We start from the raw sequence: 19,370 nt of genomic DNA, 5'->3' as shown, positions 1-19,370 counted from the left end.
CCATCCTACCTTTCATTCAACTATTCTCTTACCCTTCCCTCTCCTCCCCACCCAATTAACCTGAATGATTCTCATTCATTCTTCCCCCAATTAACCAATTCTCATCCTTACCCCACTAGACCTACTACCTAAGAAGCAGCTCTTTCAAAATTGAAGTAATTACCTCAGCACTTGTTGCTTGGACCAGCTTCACAGCTGCAAAAGTCACCTCAGCCTCTCTCCATCCATCCTGGCTGCACTGCTTACAGACACCATTTCTCAAATTATAGTGGGCTGTAGAGAGGTGGATAGCATTGCTGTACTCCTCCCCTGTGATAAGCATCCATAGCCATAGGCTTTCCGTAAGTGAGGTAGGACCATTGGAGTAGGTAGGCCACGTCAGGACTAGCCATGATATACTACAGTATAGATATTTTATTTCCACAACTTTAAAGCCAAACAAATATTAGACACTATTAAGCTCAACCTTTGACTTTTAATATTCCAATTAAATACTAATACAAATAAGTGAAACACAAACGGGGAACATTGTTTAAATCAAAGTTAATGAGTAGAGACATGCCAGTAACAAACAAATTCCATTTTTGGCAGTATCTGTCAACTTTTAACTAGTAACAGAAAAAGTGATTACACAGCCAAATTGTATTCAGTTCAGAACTTATACTGGAATAGATTCAATTCAGTCTTCTGGCATCCCAAACTGCAGTTTAGTATGGTATACTATGAGCAAGATCAAACAGTTATGTACATGAACATTGAACAGCCAAAATACTTACACTAAACAGCACAAGTATATACAGGTACTCCAACAAAAATATGCAATAGCCATACAAACATGAAACTGAAGGGAGGGAGAAGAGGAAAACCCCAGCATTCAGAGAACTTTATTAAAAAATTACAAAAACATTAATAGCTGAGACATTAACAATTGCACTACACTAATACAAAGTTCAAATATAAAATTGGTGCATTTAGTTCACAATGCACTAGCTTTAAAGAAAAATGCTGCTTTCACTAAAGGCAGCTTAGATATTTTTCACATAATTGTTTTAACAGAAAGCCTATTAACACAACAATGATTGTTTTAATGCTACAGTTTACAGCAAGGACAAAAAACTAAAATAGCAGCAGTTTCACATGGCATATACTTCCACAGGCTTATTTATCCATGGTTTAAGTTATGCCGACAAAGTGCTCCCAGTTGAACAGACAAGTAAAATTCACAATAAAAAGTTTCCTGACACCAGGTATATTGAATGGCCTTAAACCAGTCTCCTCAGCGTTCCTTCCCTGTTCCAAGGACAGTCTAATTTCAATAAAGCCCTTTTAAGATTATTAGGGAAAATATATTTTGTTACAATGCAGTAACACTAAAAAGCAGCACACCACTATAGTGGTTAACCCTGGGATGGTGTAACATTTAACAGTGTAACTGAAAGGCTTATGGACTAACATCCAACGTTTTCAATAGACCAGATATTAGAGTCCATATCTCAATTGTTAATACAGCTAATTTGCTGTATTTTGCAATTAAAAATCCTAAAAGTTATTTCTGTAAAACTAGAGACACTGATTGAAGACTGGGCAAGAAACCAGAAATTGAATTCTTCCTTCAACTCCTCAAAAATTCAATCCATTAAGAAGATTTCATAGTCTCTCCTCAGGTTTTTTTGGAATGGATATTTCAGTATATAGTAAGACTAACTGAGCGGTTCATTTTCTTTCCGATGAGTCGAGATGTTCTATTCTGTGTTGTAGATCTAGTTGCCATTCGGTCGGTGAACAGTGCCCTCTCTTCTGCTGCAGCTTTTGCCATTTGTGCCTTCTTCAGTTCTCTGAAAGAGAAGAATCAAGAAATTTCCATCCAAAATAAGACTCTTGATCAGTCTCAGGCCACAACCTATCTGGATTTGCATAGGCAGCATTATAAAGCAATTTGCAGAACCGCCCAGTTGGTGTCTCCATTCATTTCAGGAGATAACAGGGGAAGTTCAAGATCCAATTTTTGCATCATGTCTAAATTTTCTTACTTGGAGGGAGAAACAGGAAGGAAGTTCCAGAACCATGTATATTGTTGATGCTCAAATAAAATACCCACAGATTTTTTAAAATTTATATGCAACTGTAAATCAGTAGCTGTTAAAACCTTTAAAAACACATTTCTGTATTAAAGCTATTAAAACCTTTAAAAACACATTTACATTTCTGTAAATGCCAACACTCCAATATAGCTATGACAGCAAATACCACTACATACACAGAAGCTAAACAATAGAGTTAATTAACATAAAGGCCTTTTATTAGCCTAATGAGGTGTGTCAGTTCAACTGCTTGTTGGTCACCAATGATAACTAAGAGATAGAACAAAGTACTTAATCTTACCATGGAAAAGGGTAACCAAAAGAAACCCATAATACTGATGGTTAATTGGATTGGTAGAATAAAGAATGTATCTAATTCTTCCTTGTATCCCAGTTAAAATAATACAGACTAGTAGTTAATTGCCAGTACAAGCTGACCTTAAAATGTCCACAACTAGCCAACTTTTAGAGTGCTAAGTGAAGAGACTTCATCCTCACGACTAGCTACCCTTGTTAAGCTATCTTTGTGGTCTGAAGGTTTCCAAAGTTTTTTCTTTTCAACAGACTGCCCCCCCCCAAGAACGGCATCAGTGACGAACAGCCCAAAAATGCCACCAATGTCCTTTTCCTTCTATAGGCCAATACAGGCACTATACCTGAATCTCTAGTTTGCTTAACATGTCCAACTTGAGTTGGCTGAAAGACTGAGTTGAGGAGAAAGCAGAAACTGCTATGCTGGATAAGACTGGTAGTCCGCCTCGCATCTCATCTCTGACACTGGCCAGTACCAAATGCTTTGGAAGAAGTTACAAAAATGTGTGTGTGTGTAGGTATGTATACACACACACCCACCCCACCCCCATCCACTCAAGTAGGTAGTTGTAGAATAACCTGACCACAGGAAAAAATTTTTCTAAATTACATTAGAGGTTGGCCCATGCCATGAAGGATGAAAATTTCCAACTTCCTAAAAAGGTAACTGGTGTTTTTCCACTATCCATATAAAATGTCCAACACTTTTGAATCCTGCTATGTTCTCAGCCTAAATGAGTTCCACAGGCTAATTGTGCATTGTGTGGAAGTACTTTTATCAGTTTTGAGGCATATCCCCATATTATCGTATTGCAAGAAAAAAATACCAGCAGCTCTCCAACTACTTTCTCTATACTATTTTATTATTTCCTTTGTTTAATCATTATCTTTCATATAAAATTATAATGTCCATAGTCATTACTTTCAACCATCGCTGAATCTCCTCTATTTCTGCTGTATCCTCTTTAGACAGGGTGGCAAGAACTCAAATGCTCTAGCTCAGCAATTCTCAAATGGTGGGTCAGCACTCCAAAGTGGGTCATGACCTTGTCTTAATTGGGTCGCCAGAGCAGGTGTTGGATTTGCTGTAGCCCGAGGCCAAAGCCTGAAGCCTTCAGCCCTGGGTGGTGTGGTTCAGGCTTCGGCTTCAGCTCTGGGCAGTGGGGCTGAGGTTACTCCCTGCGGCCCGCCCCAAGCACCCCTGCGGCCAATGGGAAGCTGTGGGGGCAGAGCCTGGGGAGGCCCCCTGGCCTGCCCCGCCTTGGAGGCAGGTAAGTGCCGCCCACCCCTCTCCCCTCCCAGAGCCTGCGCCCCCACCCCCAAACTCCCTCTCAGAGCCTGCACCCCCTTGCCACACCCCCTCAACCTCCTCCCCGAGCCTGCACCCCTGCCCCAGGGCCCACACCCAGCACCCAAACTCCCTCCCAGATCCCCTCCCGCACCTAAACTCCCTCCCAGAGCCTAACCTCTCACCCCTTCTGCACCCAAACTCCCTGCCAGAGCCTGCATCCCAATACCCTACCCCAGACCTTCTCCCCCACCCAAACTCCCTCCCAGAGCCTTAGGCAGTTGGAGGGTGGAGCTTCAGGGGGTGGAGTTTTTGGGGGCAGGTTCTGGGCAGCATGAGTGACATTATTGGCCCGCTGGATTTGGATTTGAGGACAGGCATTAGCCCTAAGGTAAATTGAGTTTGAGACCCCTGCTTTAAAAGAATATCAAGGACACCATAGGACTTTTTTAAACTTTTTTTAAAAAAGTTGCATCCAGGAAGGGTGAGGGAAGGATGTGAAAGACAACTAATATTTCCCATTACTGATAATACTTAGAGAATTTTGGAACATGCTTCAAATGCTCCACTGAAGCCATACTTTGAATCTGGAGAAGTGAACCCCTTCCCCTCTTTAAGGGAGAGGCCAGGGACAAGAGGGTTTGGGTGCGTCCCTCAAATGGGTTCCCTCCACTTAAGCCTGCTTTTGTATGGTACAAAGTAATATCCACAAGGTGACGACTGAGTGTTTGAGGCATGGAAGAAGTAATTAAGAGTTGGACCACAAACATTTTGCCAAGTATTTTTCCTGATCAGATTTCAAAAGTTTGCCTTGTGAGGGAATTCCTCTAAAGTAGTCATCTATGTTCTAGTTAAGCTTCCCTCCATTTCAGAATGATGGACATGACATGCTTGTTCCTAGATCCAGAAGTCCTTCTCAGCAACCGCTGACTTGGTGAAAGCTTGCCTCCTCTCCCCACTTGCCTGTCTACATGAAAGTCTCAGTGCTCAGAATTTGTCTTTCAGCAAAAGCCTGCAGACTGCTAGATTGACTGAAGAAAGGAGGAAGTGTCCATTCATCAGGAGACTGTATGAGTGTAACCAACCAAAAGAGCAAGTCTGCCTCTAGCTGTACCAGCTATAGCAGAGGCTAGAGGAAAAACTGCAAGAGGGACTGGTGGAAGGCATGAAAAATGGAAGGCATGGGAAAAAGTGACTAAGGGCATCTATATTAATCGCAAATGATGCGCAGAAACACAGCAACACACCACCTTAAGATTTCTAGCCATTAGAGGTTCAGATGTCGACAGTCACCATAATTCTTCCATCTCCTGTCTATAATTTAGAGACTGACTTAACAGCCAGCTCAAAGGGATTAAGGGGGTTAATACTCTTCCTAAAGGGAATCTCAGTTTCTAAGTCACACTTACACACACACCCACCCCTTACTAAAACCCTTTGATTATTACAATTGAAAACTTGCCCAATGTGCTATTCACTATTTATGCTATTTACAATTTCATCAGCAAAAAATAAAACCAAATGTAAAAGACACTTCATTTATTCTCAATACTGCAATGATTATATCAAAATATTGCAAAGGAAATTTTTCTTTAAAAAACAATTAGTTTTTTAGGATGTTATGCAAACATTGCTATTGTTCTTAGGTTTCTAGGATATATTTGGCCCCTTAAGAGTCTCCTTAAAGGCTCTAAGACAGAGGTGGGCAAACTACGGCGGATGTGGCCCATGGGACTGTCCTGCCCAGCCTTTGAGCTCCGGGCCAGGGAGGCTGGCCCCCAGCCCTCCCCTGCTGTCCCCCCTCCCCCGCAGCCTCAGCTCACCATGCCACCAGCGCACTGGGTGGCAGGGCTGGCTCTGGCCAGGCAGTGCGACTGCAAGCTCCTGCTGTTCTGAACTGCATGGTAAGGGGCAGGAGGTCCCAGGGGGCAGTTAGGGGACAGGGGTAGGTTGGATGGGGCAGAGGTTCAGGGGGGGCAGCGGGGTTTGGATGGGTCAAGAGTTCTGAGGGGGGCAGTCAGGGGGCAGGAAGTGGCAGAGGCCAGGCTGTTTGGGGAGGCACAGCCTTCCCTACCCTCCATACATTTTCGGAGCCCCAATGTAGCCCTCAGGCCAAAAAAAAAAAAGGTTTGCCCACTCCTGCTTTAAGAGTAGACTTAGGTTTAGTGCAAGTATAGTTACTGTGCTCTTATGTCCTATCTTTAGTAATCTTAAAATTTGAAATAAGGGTATAAAATTTCACCACCCTAAAACACAAATTATCACAAATATAATTATGCCTGATAATCAAGGAACCTTTGCACTCACTTTTGCAAGAGTGAATTTTTGAACTTCTCAGCATTCAGCTCTATACGAAGTTGCTCTGCACTCTTTTTGGCAGCAGATAGCAGCACTGAATGCTTGCCCAGAGCCACTGCTGTAGGTCTTCTCTCTGGATCTGGACTAATCATAACCTTGAAGAAAAGGGATTCAGGTTTAAAAAACACTAACTACTTACAGTATCAGAATAAGCAAGGAGCCATGTGCATACAACAATTCTTACTTTTAATAACTCCAATAATTCTTGAGAAAGAACTTGTGGTATTCTAGGCAGTTTTCCTTGTCGAATTTCATGCCATTGGTCTCCATTAGTCGGAAGTGGTTCAGCACCAGCAGCACACACAACAGTTAGAGCAAGAGCAAAAATATCAGCTTTCGGCAAGTGAGTATAGTTCTGCAAAGAAAAAGTTAAACCTTCTGTGAATACCCACACCAGAATAGAAACTGGACATACGACTAATTTGGAAATAGAGACATCCAAAGCATCTATCTTCTCACATTCCAAAAGGTGAGCCATTTAGAAAAAAATTCACGTTTTACAAAACTGAAATAGTTATTTCTACTTGTGGGTGATTAAATAAAAAAACTGCAAACACATCATGCAGACTTAAACCTTATTTTAGCTTCAATTAGCAAAACAAAGCTGTTACCTCTTGTAAAACTTCATTTGCAAGAAAACGGCTATCTCCTTCCTCTACTTGTGGACTAGATACTCTAGTTACATGACCAAGATCACCTAAAAGGAATAGTTAAGGGGAAAATTTATTATTCGGAAACCAAATGAATCATCATCTGATCTTTAAGCGGGCAGCATTTGCCTTACCTATTTTAAATACAACTTTGTCAGAAGACCAGTCATCATCATCACCTTCCTCTGATGTCATACTTGGAACTGATGTCCTAGATATGAAGATATTACCTGCAAAGAAGAACTGTAAGGAACAACTCCAGATCTAAATTTTACCTCATTTGATATCTCAGACAACTGTATTTATAAAGAAACTGGTTTCATTATATACCATTTCCTAGAGTAAGACAAACTAGAGAGCAGAAACCACCAAATGGGACAGAAGCGAATTTTTTGGCAAGTCAACAAACTTGGTTCCACAGAAATGATGCAGGATAAACTTAAAAGCACTTTAATTATGCTAGCCAATTTTAAAATTGATCTCTTTGATGGTCTGAGTAGCACCACAAAGAATTTACAGTTATTGAGGTGTGGCTGACTGCTTATTTTTCTGCAACAAACTAAACCATCTAAAGAAATTGTAAATATAACTTCAATAGAGTACAGTAGTTTACATACTTACTAGGCTTTATATCCATGTGTACCAGTGACATTGAATGAATATACTTTAAGCCACGAGCCACCTGAAGTAGAAGATCTTTCAGCTCGGGTTCACTAAAATAGCGCATATTTCTGTAGTTTTCACTTATGGCATCAGCTAAACTGCCACCTAAAACAAAGCCAAAATATGTCAACTACCTTGTTCCACAAGTGTTTTACTTAAAACGAAGAAGGTTTCCCATACAGCAGAGATTCCCAAAACGAGGTTCGTGGACCACCAAACATTGCTGGTGGTCTAGAGCAGGGGTTCTCAAACTGGGGGTCGGGACCCCTCAGGGGGTCACAAGGTTCTTACATGGGGGGGTCGCAAGCTGTCAGCCTCCACCCCAAACCCCGCTTTGCCACCAGCATTTATAATGGTGTTAAATATATAAAAAGTGTTTTTAATTTACAAGAAGGGGTCACACTCAGAGGCTATGTGAAAGGGGTCACCAGTACAAAAGTTTGAGAAACACTGGTCTAAAGAGAGCTGGATGGTACCATGGTATACCTCTCTCTCTCTCTCCTTATTCCCAGCTTCTACATTGAAATACATGTAAAGTAATTGTAAGCAATCACTGTAGTTGCCATGGGATCCCAAGTGAGGGAACTGCCCCAAACAGCCATGAACTAGAGGCCATGTCACCCATATAATCTGTATTAGAATGTTTTCTTCAGAGTAAGAGCTCTGGAAGATATGACCATGTTAATATTGTGGTAAAAACAGAGAGGGAAACAGTTATCTGCAAAAGGAAAACCAAAAGGCACTGAATATCTAACCCTAAAGCACAAAGGTGTAGATTTAGTCTGTGCTGGTGAGTTGACACACACAGGAACAGTATTAAATTCAAATAAGGAGAACTGAGTATGTCCTCCTTAAGCATGACCTTTCTTGGACGCTGTCCACTTTTTCTTTGCATGAACTCATTTAATCTAATTTTTTGTTTTAAACCCATTTAAGGGACTTTGGTAAGACACCACAGAATTTTCCTGAGAAAAGTTCTTTAAGTTGGCTTTTTCACATTTAGGAAGTCAGCTCATGGCACTGAGCCAAAAAACAAAAAAGCTACCCCTACTGCTTTTGTAAGTGGAAGATAAATACACTTCGCACTAGCAGCACTTTTCGAAGAACTCTCCAGTTGATAAGAGTATTTCTCTCTCCCCCTCCCCCATCTATAAAATGGAAAACAGAAATTAAGTGATTTACTCATGGTCCCAAAACAATTCAATACAGAAATATTCCTCAAATCTTTATACACAAGTAATATTTCAGAGTCAACATACTTTCTGATATTAACACGAAAAGCAATACAAAAAGTTAGTTTAAAATCAAAATCACTTCTGGTTTGTGACTTAGACCCAGCTGCTGATCCAGATGAAGCTATTCAATTAAAACGGTGGAAGACCCCGGGGGGCGGGAGGGGAAGGAGGGAGAAAATAAAAAAAGAAGCAAAACGCCTGTTTCTCACCTGCCCCTTAAATAAAGGGTGCCAGGAATTCTGATAGGGGAAGAGGGATTTTCCTTTTAGTTTAGTAGCAACGTAATTGTTTTATTGTGCTTCAGCATGTATGGGCCTAGTAGCATATGTCCAAAGTAAATTAAAAAAAAATGTTTTCCCCATAAGGAATACATTAATTTGTTTAGAAAAAATGGTTATGCTCTGCAGTATTTACTTTGTCAACCAGGGAGTAGTCAAGCAGCCCCATGGCTCACCAACTGTTATGTGCAAGGAGAGGAACCTTTTGCTATGTCCTCTCTTTTAGAGAGGTTTGTTTTATTGGAGTATTTTGTTTGATCAAATTTAGTGATTCAGGTTTTTAGATATATAAAATAGTCCTACCAAAGGGACTGCACATGTGTATAACTCCATCTCTTTCACATTTAGAAAAGAGTATCTCCTACAACCAGTGCCATCCACCCCAGGCTAATGCCCCTGAGAGACCTGCCAGTTCAAACCCTACAGGCAACTTTAGAAGACCTACGGTTCATAGCAAGTTGACTGAGAATAGGTTTTTCTTACCATTACAATATTCATTCTGTATAAGCATGTGATCATCTTCTGCCCAGGCAGAGTAGTATCGGACTACATGAGAATGCTGCCCCAAAACTGCATGTGCATAGACCTCTCTTAAAGCATTCTGCCTATTATAAATAAATTTAAAAAACAAAAAAAACACAAATATTTAGTGATAGTCTAAATTTATTTCAGAATATCTAAATTTAAGTCTGCTAGAAGTTGCTATTATATGTTACATACACCCCCCCCCCCCACGATCTTTATACAGTGGTCACATGGCTACTGCCTTAAAGACACGGTTAACACAGAGCCTGAAAAAGGGTATTCATCTGTCAATACTGCTTTGTTATCAAGCAACTGATCTAACACCACTCACCACTGAAAAGAAGAAACAATTCACCTTGCCATTATAAACTTACGGCTGATGTCTTTTAATGAATGTACAGATTTAATTGGGCGGTATCTGAAGTTACATTTGCATTGACATCAGTGACTGAGTATTTAAGTTTTAAAATAATTTATATTATATTATAAAAAGATTAACCATGGTAAAATACTAAAATACAAGCTTTTGTTGTAGATCAGGTTGTATGGTTCCACTTCAAGAACAACTGAGCCTTCACCACTGGTAGAGACTAGAGAGGCTGGAAGAAGTGGCTGCAAATTCACTATGCTTTTAAAGCACCATTGACATAATTTCTAAAGGCCTGCCATTGAACAGTTTCAGAAAAGGCTCCTGATGATAATCTTTTGGTCCAAAAGTTTAAAAGGGAACTAAACATTTATGGGTTAGATGAAAGAATTAAGAATGTGAACAAACAGTACCATAAATTTATGTTTTAAAGACTTCAGTATTTTGGATTTAAGCATTCCCTTGGAGTGTTGTAAACTAAATAGCATTGTGCAAGTGCACAAGAACCAGAAAAAGAAACTAGCCTACTTTACTTTATCCCTCACTCAAAACTGGACACAGAGCAATACTTAACATTTTGCACTTCTGTGAAGCCTTCCCAGCAGGGGTCACAAAGGGCTTTACAGACATCAGTGTAACGTATATACCATTAATGGAAGGAAGTATTATCCTTACTTTGTAGATGACTAGAGTGATTTACTTAAGATCATACAGGATGCCTGTGGCAGAGCTGGAAATAGAACCCAAGTCTCTCTTCCCACTTCACATAAACCACAATACTACCCTTTAACTTCAGAAAGACTGATGAAAAGTTAGTTTTTAGATTTCTATTTTAAGGTGTTAGTTGTAAAGCAGATAAACACTTGCAAACTTATATTCATCCTGAAAGTCTCATTTTAATGTGTACACCAGAACACTTCATGTGTGAGAAGCAAAAAAGTAAAAAGGCAACCAAGAGTTAGTATCTAGCTTTTAGTAAAATAACACACATACTCACTCATCAACTGAGCCAGCTAAGGGCTTCTTGGACCGTTTTATAGCATAGATACAGCCATCAAGTCTTTTTACACATTTAAACACGGAACCAAATTCTCCAGACCCAATCTTCTCCAATTCATGAAATTCTGTTTCATACCGTGACTTCATATTACTTTCTGTTATTGTGATCCGCTGCAGTGATTAAAAAAGAAAAAAGACAGACTTAGGTTTGCAAATAATACACACTACTAATTAAACACAAAGCTATAGGCGTGTTACCTTGGCAGGTCTGATAGTTTCATCTTCAAGCTCTCCGTCACTTGCTTCCATGTCCTCCCCACAAGAGCTGAAAGTTACATTCGTAATATATTTATTTATTGAAAAAATAAGTCTTGATGATCTTAAAGACAGACAATAAGAATTCCAATTTTTACATTCTATCAAAGCCAAGCTAATGGAAAACCAAACCAAAAAGTCTGGAATGTGAAATCACACAAGGTAATACCCACCTACAAAATGTAGCTTTCTTGCATATATTTGTCTATTGTTTCTAGGAGATTAACAACAGCTGCAGCTGATGCCCACTGCTAAATCTCCATCCTATCACCCCCCCCTTTCTGGTTTCTATCTCGCAGAATCAAGACAACTATTACTACTACTTGACTCATTGTACAGTTGCTGGTTTCCCATCCTAACTCAAATCCGTGTCTGGACAACATGGTTCACCTGTTAATTCTTCTCCTAATCCAAGGATTCTCTAAACCGATTTTACCTTCCATCTGACAAATCCCACTGCAGATTATGGTCATGCACATCACACTGTACCCCAGCGTAACCCAGAAAATATATTTCTGGGTGTCATTCACCTTGAAGATACCTACTGCTATTAAATTCAGAATGTAAAATTTTGCATCTGTTGATTTTAGGGGAAAAAACTAACAAGAGATTTCCTAGAAAATTTAGCAATACAATTTTTTTTTTTTAACAACTAAAAATAGTTTAAAATAAGCTTGATAAAGAAGTATGAGTTACTCACTCATTCCAATGTGTTCTCTTTCTTCTACGACACTGTCCAGCTGAAGTCTGAAGGAACAGCGAATCTGGAGTAAAGGGATTAATGTTCACATGAGGTGTCCGTCTCATAACAGCATCCTGCTTTTCGGACTTCCCAACATTCATGAAGAGGGATCCTACACGGAGTTTAACTGAGCTGGAGCCCATTCCTTGAGCTTTGGAAAGTAAACTCTACAAAAAAACCAAAAAGGCTCATCAGTACTTTAGATACTCATAACTAGGACCCTACCAAATTCACCACCACGAAAAACACATCACAGGCTGTGAAATCTGGTCTCCCCCCATGAAATCTGGTCTTTTATTCTATACAGATTTCACAGGGAAGACTGGCATTTCTCAAATTGGGGGTCACGTCACAGTATTGCCACCTTTACTTCTGTGCTGCCTTCAGGGCTGGGCGACTGGAGAGCGGCATATGCTGGCCGCCCACCCAGCTCTGATGGCAGTGCCGCAGCCAGCAGCAGTGCAGAAGTAAAGGTGGCAATACCATACCATGACACCCTTATGTCTGCACTGCTGCTGGCGGCAGCACTGCCATCAGAGCTGGGGTCCCAGTCAGCAGCCGCAGAGCTTCCTGAAGCCGGGGAATGTTCCTGGAGATGGGTCTGACCCAGCCCAGGGAGCAGCCCATGCAGGGGAAGAGGAAGTCCCTTCTTTCACCAACCCAGCCAGGACCAGCAGCTGGAGCCTGGCATACAGTAGGAGCCCTTGGCCAGTGCACCACCATCCCTGCCCATCCCTGGCTCCAGGCACATCGCTCTGGCGCTCAGGAGTTAAAAGGGCCTTGGGCCTGCTGTGTGTGGAGGCGGGTGTGTGACCACAGAAACCTCCCCAACAACCACAGCACCCATAAGGCTGGCCCTGCCCTCCCCCCACCCCAAGGCCCTCCTATACCATGCCAACTCTCTTCCGCATTGCTGGTGGTGGCGGTGCTGCCTTCAGAGCTGGGCGTCTGGCCAGCAGCCACTGTTCACCGGCCACCCAGCTCTGAAGACAGTGCCACTGCCAGCAATAGCACAAAAGGGTGGCAAAAATGCAACCCACTATAATAGCCTTTCGACTCCCCTATGACTCCCTTTTGGGTCAGGACCCCTCCCCTTATAACAAATCTGAAATTTCACAGTAAATATCTTAAGCCTGATTTTTATCTTTTTAAATCCTATGACCGAAGTTGACCAAGATTGATCGCGAATTTGGTAGGGCCCTACTCATAACTGGGCATGTTTAGCTATGTTTTCCAGAAAGTTATTATTAATGATGACTACTGTTTAATTAGCATAAGAGCTGCTTAATAGGAATGAATTTGTCCAATGTAAATCATTTGGATATGAATTTTTAAGCTTTAGTACTGACAGTGTTTATCTTTATTCTGGCAATTGCTTAACATTTTAATCATTTTTAAGCCTGGCGACTAAAAGTGACCACATTTTAGTCAGGATAAGACCATACAGAAGGATGGAACAATTAACACGATTCTCTTTCAACAGAAAAAACCATGAAGCATGACTATATAGAAACATGCTAAACTCTGAGCCACTAAACACTAATTTACCACACATTATTGGCTCAGCTACACAGCAGCACAATAAAGCCCTGTTATGACTTGCCTATAAAATTCTCATGTTCTTCTGCCTTCTATAAAAAAGTTAGTCCCTATACATCTAAGATTAGCAGTACTAGTGCTCAGTTCTATACTGATGGGACACTAGAAATGCACAAAATATATGGGTGTCCTCTAAATATTCAGAATTGAAAAGTTGATTTTATACACAAATACCATAACAGAATTTACTTCAATCCAAGAGGTTTTCACAGTGAAGAAAGGTCACCTATTGAAAATGAAGTAAAACCACTCTCTCCATAACCCCAACTCTAATATTTTTGGAAGCTGAGGGCAATCTACCAGTCAAATATATTAATCAAACCTCCTTTGCAGGGGAGAGGTGGGAAGATGAAAGACTGGAGAACAGGTTATAGCCAAGTTGCCAAGGCTTCAACCAGTGCCTGTCATGACCTGCAATCCCTAGAATTGACCTGGGCAGGCACATGCATGCTCTCTCATTCTGAGTTTTCAAACACATCAGAGTTCAATGGCATATATCACCCACTAAGCATGTTTCCTGTTGTATTTGATATAAGCAAGCATTGACACTTAAGTCACACTTACATGCTATGTAATCGTATTAATTACATGATTGATCAATCTACTGTTACCATTAGAGACATTTTCAGATTAAAAGTGTTTTTTCCAAGTGTACTTTTATCAATAATTAATAAATCAAGTAAGACTATTTACTTTTAATTACTTATATACATTAGTTTTTAGCATAGAAAATTAGAAGACTAGCCAATTTCATACTTATACAGTATGTTTCCAAATAAATAGTTTTCAGATTTCCATGTATTGAAGCAGCAACAGCTGGTTTGGAAGTCTGGCATGGGAATAATTGTTTTAAAAGTTTGAAACAGCTTATATATTCTTTTTAAATTGATCATATTTCAGCAGTCCCAAGTCCCCCTAGCCATTTGCAGTTTATAAATTCTAGGTCTTCCCCTTTCACCCCCCACAAGCAAAGTTTCGCTCATGTATCAAATACCCACAAAACAGAAACAATGGAAACAAACTACATGGTGCTGTCAAACAAACATGGAGACAAGGTGATAGAACATTTAAACGCATCACATAAAATTCAGATAACCATGACTGAAAGATTGAGCATCACTTCAATATATATGTCCACTGCAGTGTTTAGAAGTACTGAAAATATGCCTTTTACTCTTAGAACTTGTTTTACAAAACCTACTTTTTAAAAAAATCTACATTGGATTAAACTGGATCCATTTAACAGCTCACACATATTTATAATGACAAAGTAATCAAACTAAATTGACAAGTCAGTTACTGAACTACAATTTTAAGATCAAAAAGTGAGACTGGAAAACTCTTCTGACGTTTAATAAAATAGTGGCAAACCAACAGGCAAGGCTGATCATCTACTTTAAAATATGAATTTTAAAAAGTACCAAACAGACCAGATTAATCTGTTACATAATCTTAACGGACAATTTGTGGGCAGGACCTGGAAAAGATGCCAACTTTTTTTTTTTGTTACAGGCAAACCAAGTATGTTATGTAAGGATTGCTCTAGAATGGGCAGTGGCACTGGTAACATAGATGACAACTTTGTTTTTAATCCCAGACAGAGGAATGAAATGGGGCATTATGTTTTGTTCGTTTATTTTTGTTTAGGTTCCCTGTCAAATTGCATCAGCTATCCTCTGCTGGTGCAGTTCTATATTTAAGGAGCCAGATGTTGCTGGAAGAGTTTGTAAAACACCATTTTCTGTTCTAATTCACTCCTTACGCTTAAAAGGAAAGGAATCTATCATTATCCTTACACCAACTGTATTATACAGAGTAATTGTAGCCATGTCAGTCTCAGGATATTAGAGACAAAGGTAGGTGAGGTGTCTTATTGAACCAACTTTTGCTGGTGAGAGAGACCAAGCTTTCCAGCTACACAGAACTCCTCTTCAGGTCTGGGAAAGGTACTCTGAGGATCACAGCTAAATGCAAGGTGATGGAAAGCAACGTTCCCTCTAATTTTTGACAGGCCGTGTGCGCAAAAAATTTCTTCTGTGCAAATTGTGCTTCTGTGCACATTTTTGTGCGCACAGATTTTGCCATGTGTGCGCGCACAGCTTAGAAGGAACAGTGGTGGAAAGGATTGTTTAGCTTTAAGTAGTTAGCACATATTCAAGGTAGAATAATTCTTCAGAACAACCCTTTCCACCTTTAATTTAGCTCAGAGTACCTTTCCCAGACCTGAAGAGGAGCTCTGTGAGGCTAGAAAACTTCTCTCACTCACCAACAGAACTTGGTCCAATAAAGGATATTACTTTGCCCACCTGGTCTCTGTTGTGAGTATTGTTAGTTCTTATTACAAATCTACCAAACAAGACCAACAAGTTTGAAATAAGTGGAAGTGTAACACAAATGTATTAATACTTCTAACCCACCACCCTCCTGACATCCAACATTTTGTGTCTGCCAACCACATTGCTCTTCCAGTAAACAGAGTTCTAGCGCCCTAGAGCAGTGCTTCTCAAGCTATCTGATGTGGGGGACCGGCGCTTTTTTCCCCAATGTGCGCACAGACTGGCAGCCGATGGCTCGTGGACTGGCACCGGTCCGCGGACCACCACTTTGAGTAGCACTGCCCTAGAGTATTTTCTCTCAGGGAGGTGGGCTGGTTCTAGCCCATATTAGGCAGGGATCTTTACTGTAATACAAGGTCCAAATTTCTTGGTCAAGGTATAGTCAAGATCCAGACTCGAGAGAAGTACTTGTGGCACCTTAGAGACTAAGGAATTTATTTGAGTATAAGCTTTCGTGAGCTACAGCTCACTTCATCGGATCGATGAATAAATTCCTTAGTCTCTAAGGTGCCACAAGTACTCCTTTTCTTTTTGTGAATACAGACTAACACGGCTGCTACTCTGAAATCAGACTCTAGAGAAACAATTTTTCACACCACCACCACGATAATAAGTGAATAAAGAGGTTTCACAACCCATTCAAAAGCATCTGGAAATCATACCCATGATCCGCCTACTACAGGGGTGGGCAAACTTTTTGGCCCGAAGACCACATCTGGGTATGGAAATTGTATGGTGGGACGTGAATGGTCACGAAATTGGGGATTGGGGTAGGGGAGGGGGTGAGGGCTCCGGCTAGAGGTGCAGGCTCTGGGGTAGGGCCAAAAATGAGTTCAGGGTGTGGGAGAGGATTCCAGGCTGGAGCAGAGAGTTGGGGTGTATGGGGGGGGCCCTCTGGGTGGGGGATGTGGCTGACGGGATGGGTGTGAAGTAGGGTGCTCTGGGGTGGGACCGAGGGGTTCAGAGGACAGATAGGGGTTCAGGGCTGGAGCAGGGGATTGGGGTGTAGCTGGGGTGCAGGCTCTGGGTGGCGCTTACTTCAAGCAGCTCCCAGAAGCAGCAGCATGTCCCCTCTCCATCTCCTGTGCAGAGGGAGCAGCCAGGCAGCTCTGGGCGCCGCCTCTACAGCCCCCATTAGCTGCAGTTCCAGGCAAATGGGAGCTGCAGGGGCAGCGTGCAGAGCCCCTGGCTGCCCCTATGTGTAGGGGACAAGGGGGAACATGCCAGCTGCTTCCAGGAGCCGTGCAGGACCAGATCAGGGCAAGCTCTGGACCCTGCTCCACGGTGGGAGCTCGAGGGACAGATTAAAATATCTGAAGGTCCAGATGCATCCCCCGGGGCCATCGTTTGCCCACCCCTGGCCTACTGACTACCCCTCCTGTACAAAGAGCCACAAAGCCAGGCCCCTCACTACCCTTCCCCCATATCGCACAGACACCACAAGCAAAGGAGTGGATACTGCAGATCTGGCCCACAGCAAGGGGCGTGCGGGACCCTATGTGTACAGTGCTTTGACGAGCTGGGGGACCAGGCGAGACGCAGCACCGCAGGCAGCTCCTCCGGGAATCCTGAGCACAGACCGCGCCACGCCCTGTGTTGGAGCACGGGGCACACACGTGCTACAAGTTACAACCAGCCGCCCTTTAAGGGACCAAGAACCGAAGAGGAGCTGTGCCACGAGCAGCCCCAGCCGCTCCGCAGGGCACCATCCCCACCCCGAGCCCGGCCCCTCACCTTGGGCGTGTGCGGTGTGTCGAAGAGGCGCAGCTTGCGGAAGGTCTTGTGGGGTGGGGTGCCGGGGCACTCGAGCAGGGGGGAGCGGGGCTCCTCGCTGCGGACCCGGTACCCGCCTGCAGTGAAATGCGTCGGCGACTCCCCGCAACACCGGCGGCCCTTGAGTGGCGGCGAGGGCGAGCCGGCCATGAAGTAGGCTCCGGGCGACTTGACCGGGGACGAGCCGAAGCCCTCCTCCTCCCATGAGTCCTCCTCATCCCCAGGCAGCGCGGACCCCGCCGGCTCCATCTCCTCCTCTTCCAGCGGCGGCGGCTCGCCCCGCGCCGGAGTGCGGGCTGCCGAGAGCGGCGAGTCCGCCTCCTGGAAGGCTGAGTCCTCGCCGGTGCTGTTGCCGCTGCTGCCCCCTTCCTCCTCCTCGTCCTCCTCCTCGCAGTCGCTGCTGCCGGCCGGGAACAGCAGCTTCTGCCGGATCGGGGCGGCCGCCCGCCGGACCGAGACGCGCCGCGCCGCGGCCTGCTGCAGGCTCACGAAGCTCATGGCGGGACCAGGGCTCCGAGCCGCTCCCGGCTCCGAACGGGCCCCGCTCACGGGGAGACGCGGCCGCTCCCACGCCGACCGCTCCCCAGTTCTGCCACTATCGGCGCAGAGTAGGCGCCACCCCAGGCTCCGCGCGGACCTACTCGCTAGCGCTGCCCAGGGTAGCCCAGCTCTTGCCGTTCAGACTCCGCGGCTTTCCCGCGACCGTTAGTCTCGTGGCCCCTACGCCAGCCAATCACACACGCCCACTCAGTTTGAAAACAAGGAAGACGGAGGCCAGGCCACGCAGAACATACGTCATACGTTCGTTTGGCGCGAATGGGGCGCTGGAAAGGGCGGGGCTGGAGACGTCTCCTTCCGTTGGGGGTGGGGGGCGTGGAGATGCCGCCGGCGGTAGCCAGGTGCCTGCATTCCGGCGAGCGGCAGAGCTGGGCGGCCGCAGGGGGCGGCGATGGCCCTGGGGTAGAGCGAACAGCGGAATGACCCGAACAGGGCGCTAGGCCGAGTATGAGTTGTGACCCCGGCAGTGAGTCGCCAGAGCTGCTCCTCCGACCGCACCATCCGGGGGGCGGGCCCTTCGCCCCGGGGGCGGGGGGTCCGCACCATCCGGGGGGCACCGTTCTCTCCAGGCTCGTGTAGGAAAGGTGGAGAGGGCTTTGCTGCCAGTACGAGCGCGGGGTGGCCAGGCAGGCTGCCAGGCAGGCTGCCAGGCTCCTCCCGCGCCGCTGGGATACGGCTCCAGTTCTCCATCGCACAACCCCGCGCATCGAGCGGGAACTGCCCCTTTCACTGTACAACACGCCGCGGGCAGGGAGTGGAAAGCCGCTCTGCTGTCGCGCTGGAGGCAGGGCACAGCCCCGGCCGGCGGCCTGCACCCCACTCGCCCCGCTGCACACGCAGTTCGTTGCGGTGGCGCTACTGTGAGCAGAGGCGTGACGTGCTGCTGCTCAGTGCGCTCCTGCCCCGGCGCCCTGCGGAAAGGAGTCCGTTTGCCCTGCAGTGAGTTGAGCCCGTCGCGATTGCAAGGAGACGAGCTGCCCACCCACCCCCTGGCAGGAATCGCCTCCAGCCAGCCAAACCTGCGTGTCTCACGCGGCGGCAAACAAAAAATACATTGCTCGCTCCCCTTTTCTAGAGAGCGCTTCCAAGTGAGCTTCTCGGCTCTGCACACGTGGCAGGATCGGAAGTCGAAGAAGGCCGACAGACACCCCCAGCCCCAAGTAAAATGCCACTTTGCTGAGAGCCGTTAGCGGTGGGGAGTTTCATCTCTGCCTCGTTAAGAACAAAGACAGTGTATGAGCCCCTTTAATTCTTCTTTTAAAGTCTATCACTGCACGACTGCTTGTAAAGA

The 19,370-nt window shown here is 44.3% G+C and overlaps 1 protein-coding gene across 1 annotated transcript; it reads right to left on the bottom strand.

The window, feature by feature from the left end:
- Positions 1-455: 455 nt before the first annotated feature.
- WEE1 (WEE1 G2 checkpoint kinase) lies at positions 456-18,348 on the bottom strand. The gene is made up of 11 exons (XM_077818399.1): positions 17,483-18,348; positions 11,772-11,980; positions 11,015-11,081; positions 10,755-10,927; positions 9,349-9,470; positions 7,311-7,457; positions 6,824-6,919; positions 6,651-6,736; positions 6,224-6,394; positions 5,989-6,134; positions 456-1,835 (listed from the first exon to the last, which is right to left on the bottom strand). Exons 1-11 carry the CDS (start codon positions 18,017-18,019, stop codon positions 1,685-1,687), a joined length of 1,905 nt encoding a protein of 634 aa, XP_077674525.1. The 5' UTR covers positions 18,020-18,348; the 3' UTR covers positions 456-1,684.
- Positions 18,349-19,370: the final 1,022 nt, after the last annotated feature.

This window comes from Eretmochelys imbricata, chromosome 6 (genome assembly GCF_965152235.1).
Source record: "Eretmochelys imbricata isolate rEreImb1 chromosome 6, rEreImb1.hap1, whole genome shotgun sequence".
Lineage (NCBI taxonomy): Eukaryota > Metazoa > Chordata > Testudines > Cheloniidae > Eretmochelys > Eretmochelys imbricata.
The sequence above is the reverse complement of the archived record's forward strand: the minus strand, read 5'-3'. Positions and strand labels throughout refer to the sequence as shown.

Excerpts from the sequence above, each read along its gene's own strand:
- WEE1 (XM_077818399.1), bottom strand. The coding sequence starts at position 18,019 with ATGAGCTTCGTGAGCCTGCAGCAGGCCGCGGCGCGGCGCGTCTCGGTC. Across the intron at positions 9,471-10,754 it reads TTAGCTGGCTCAGTTGATGA|GCAGAATGCTTTAAGAGAGG; the intron begins GTGAGTATGTGT and ends TATTTATAATAG. Across the intron at positions 1,836-5,988 it reads AAAAATTCACTCTTGCAAAA|AGAACTGAAGAAGGCACAAA; the intron begins GTGAGTGCAAAG and ends CTTCTCTTTCAG.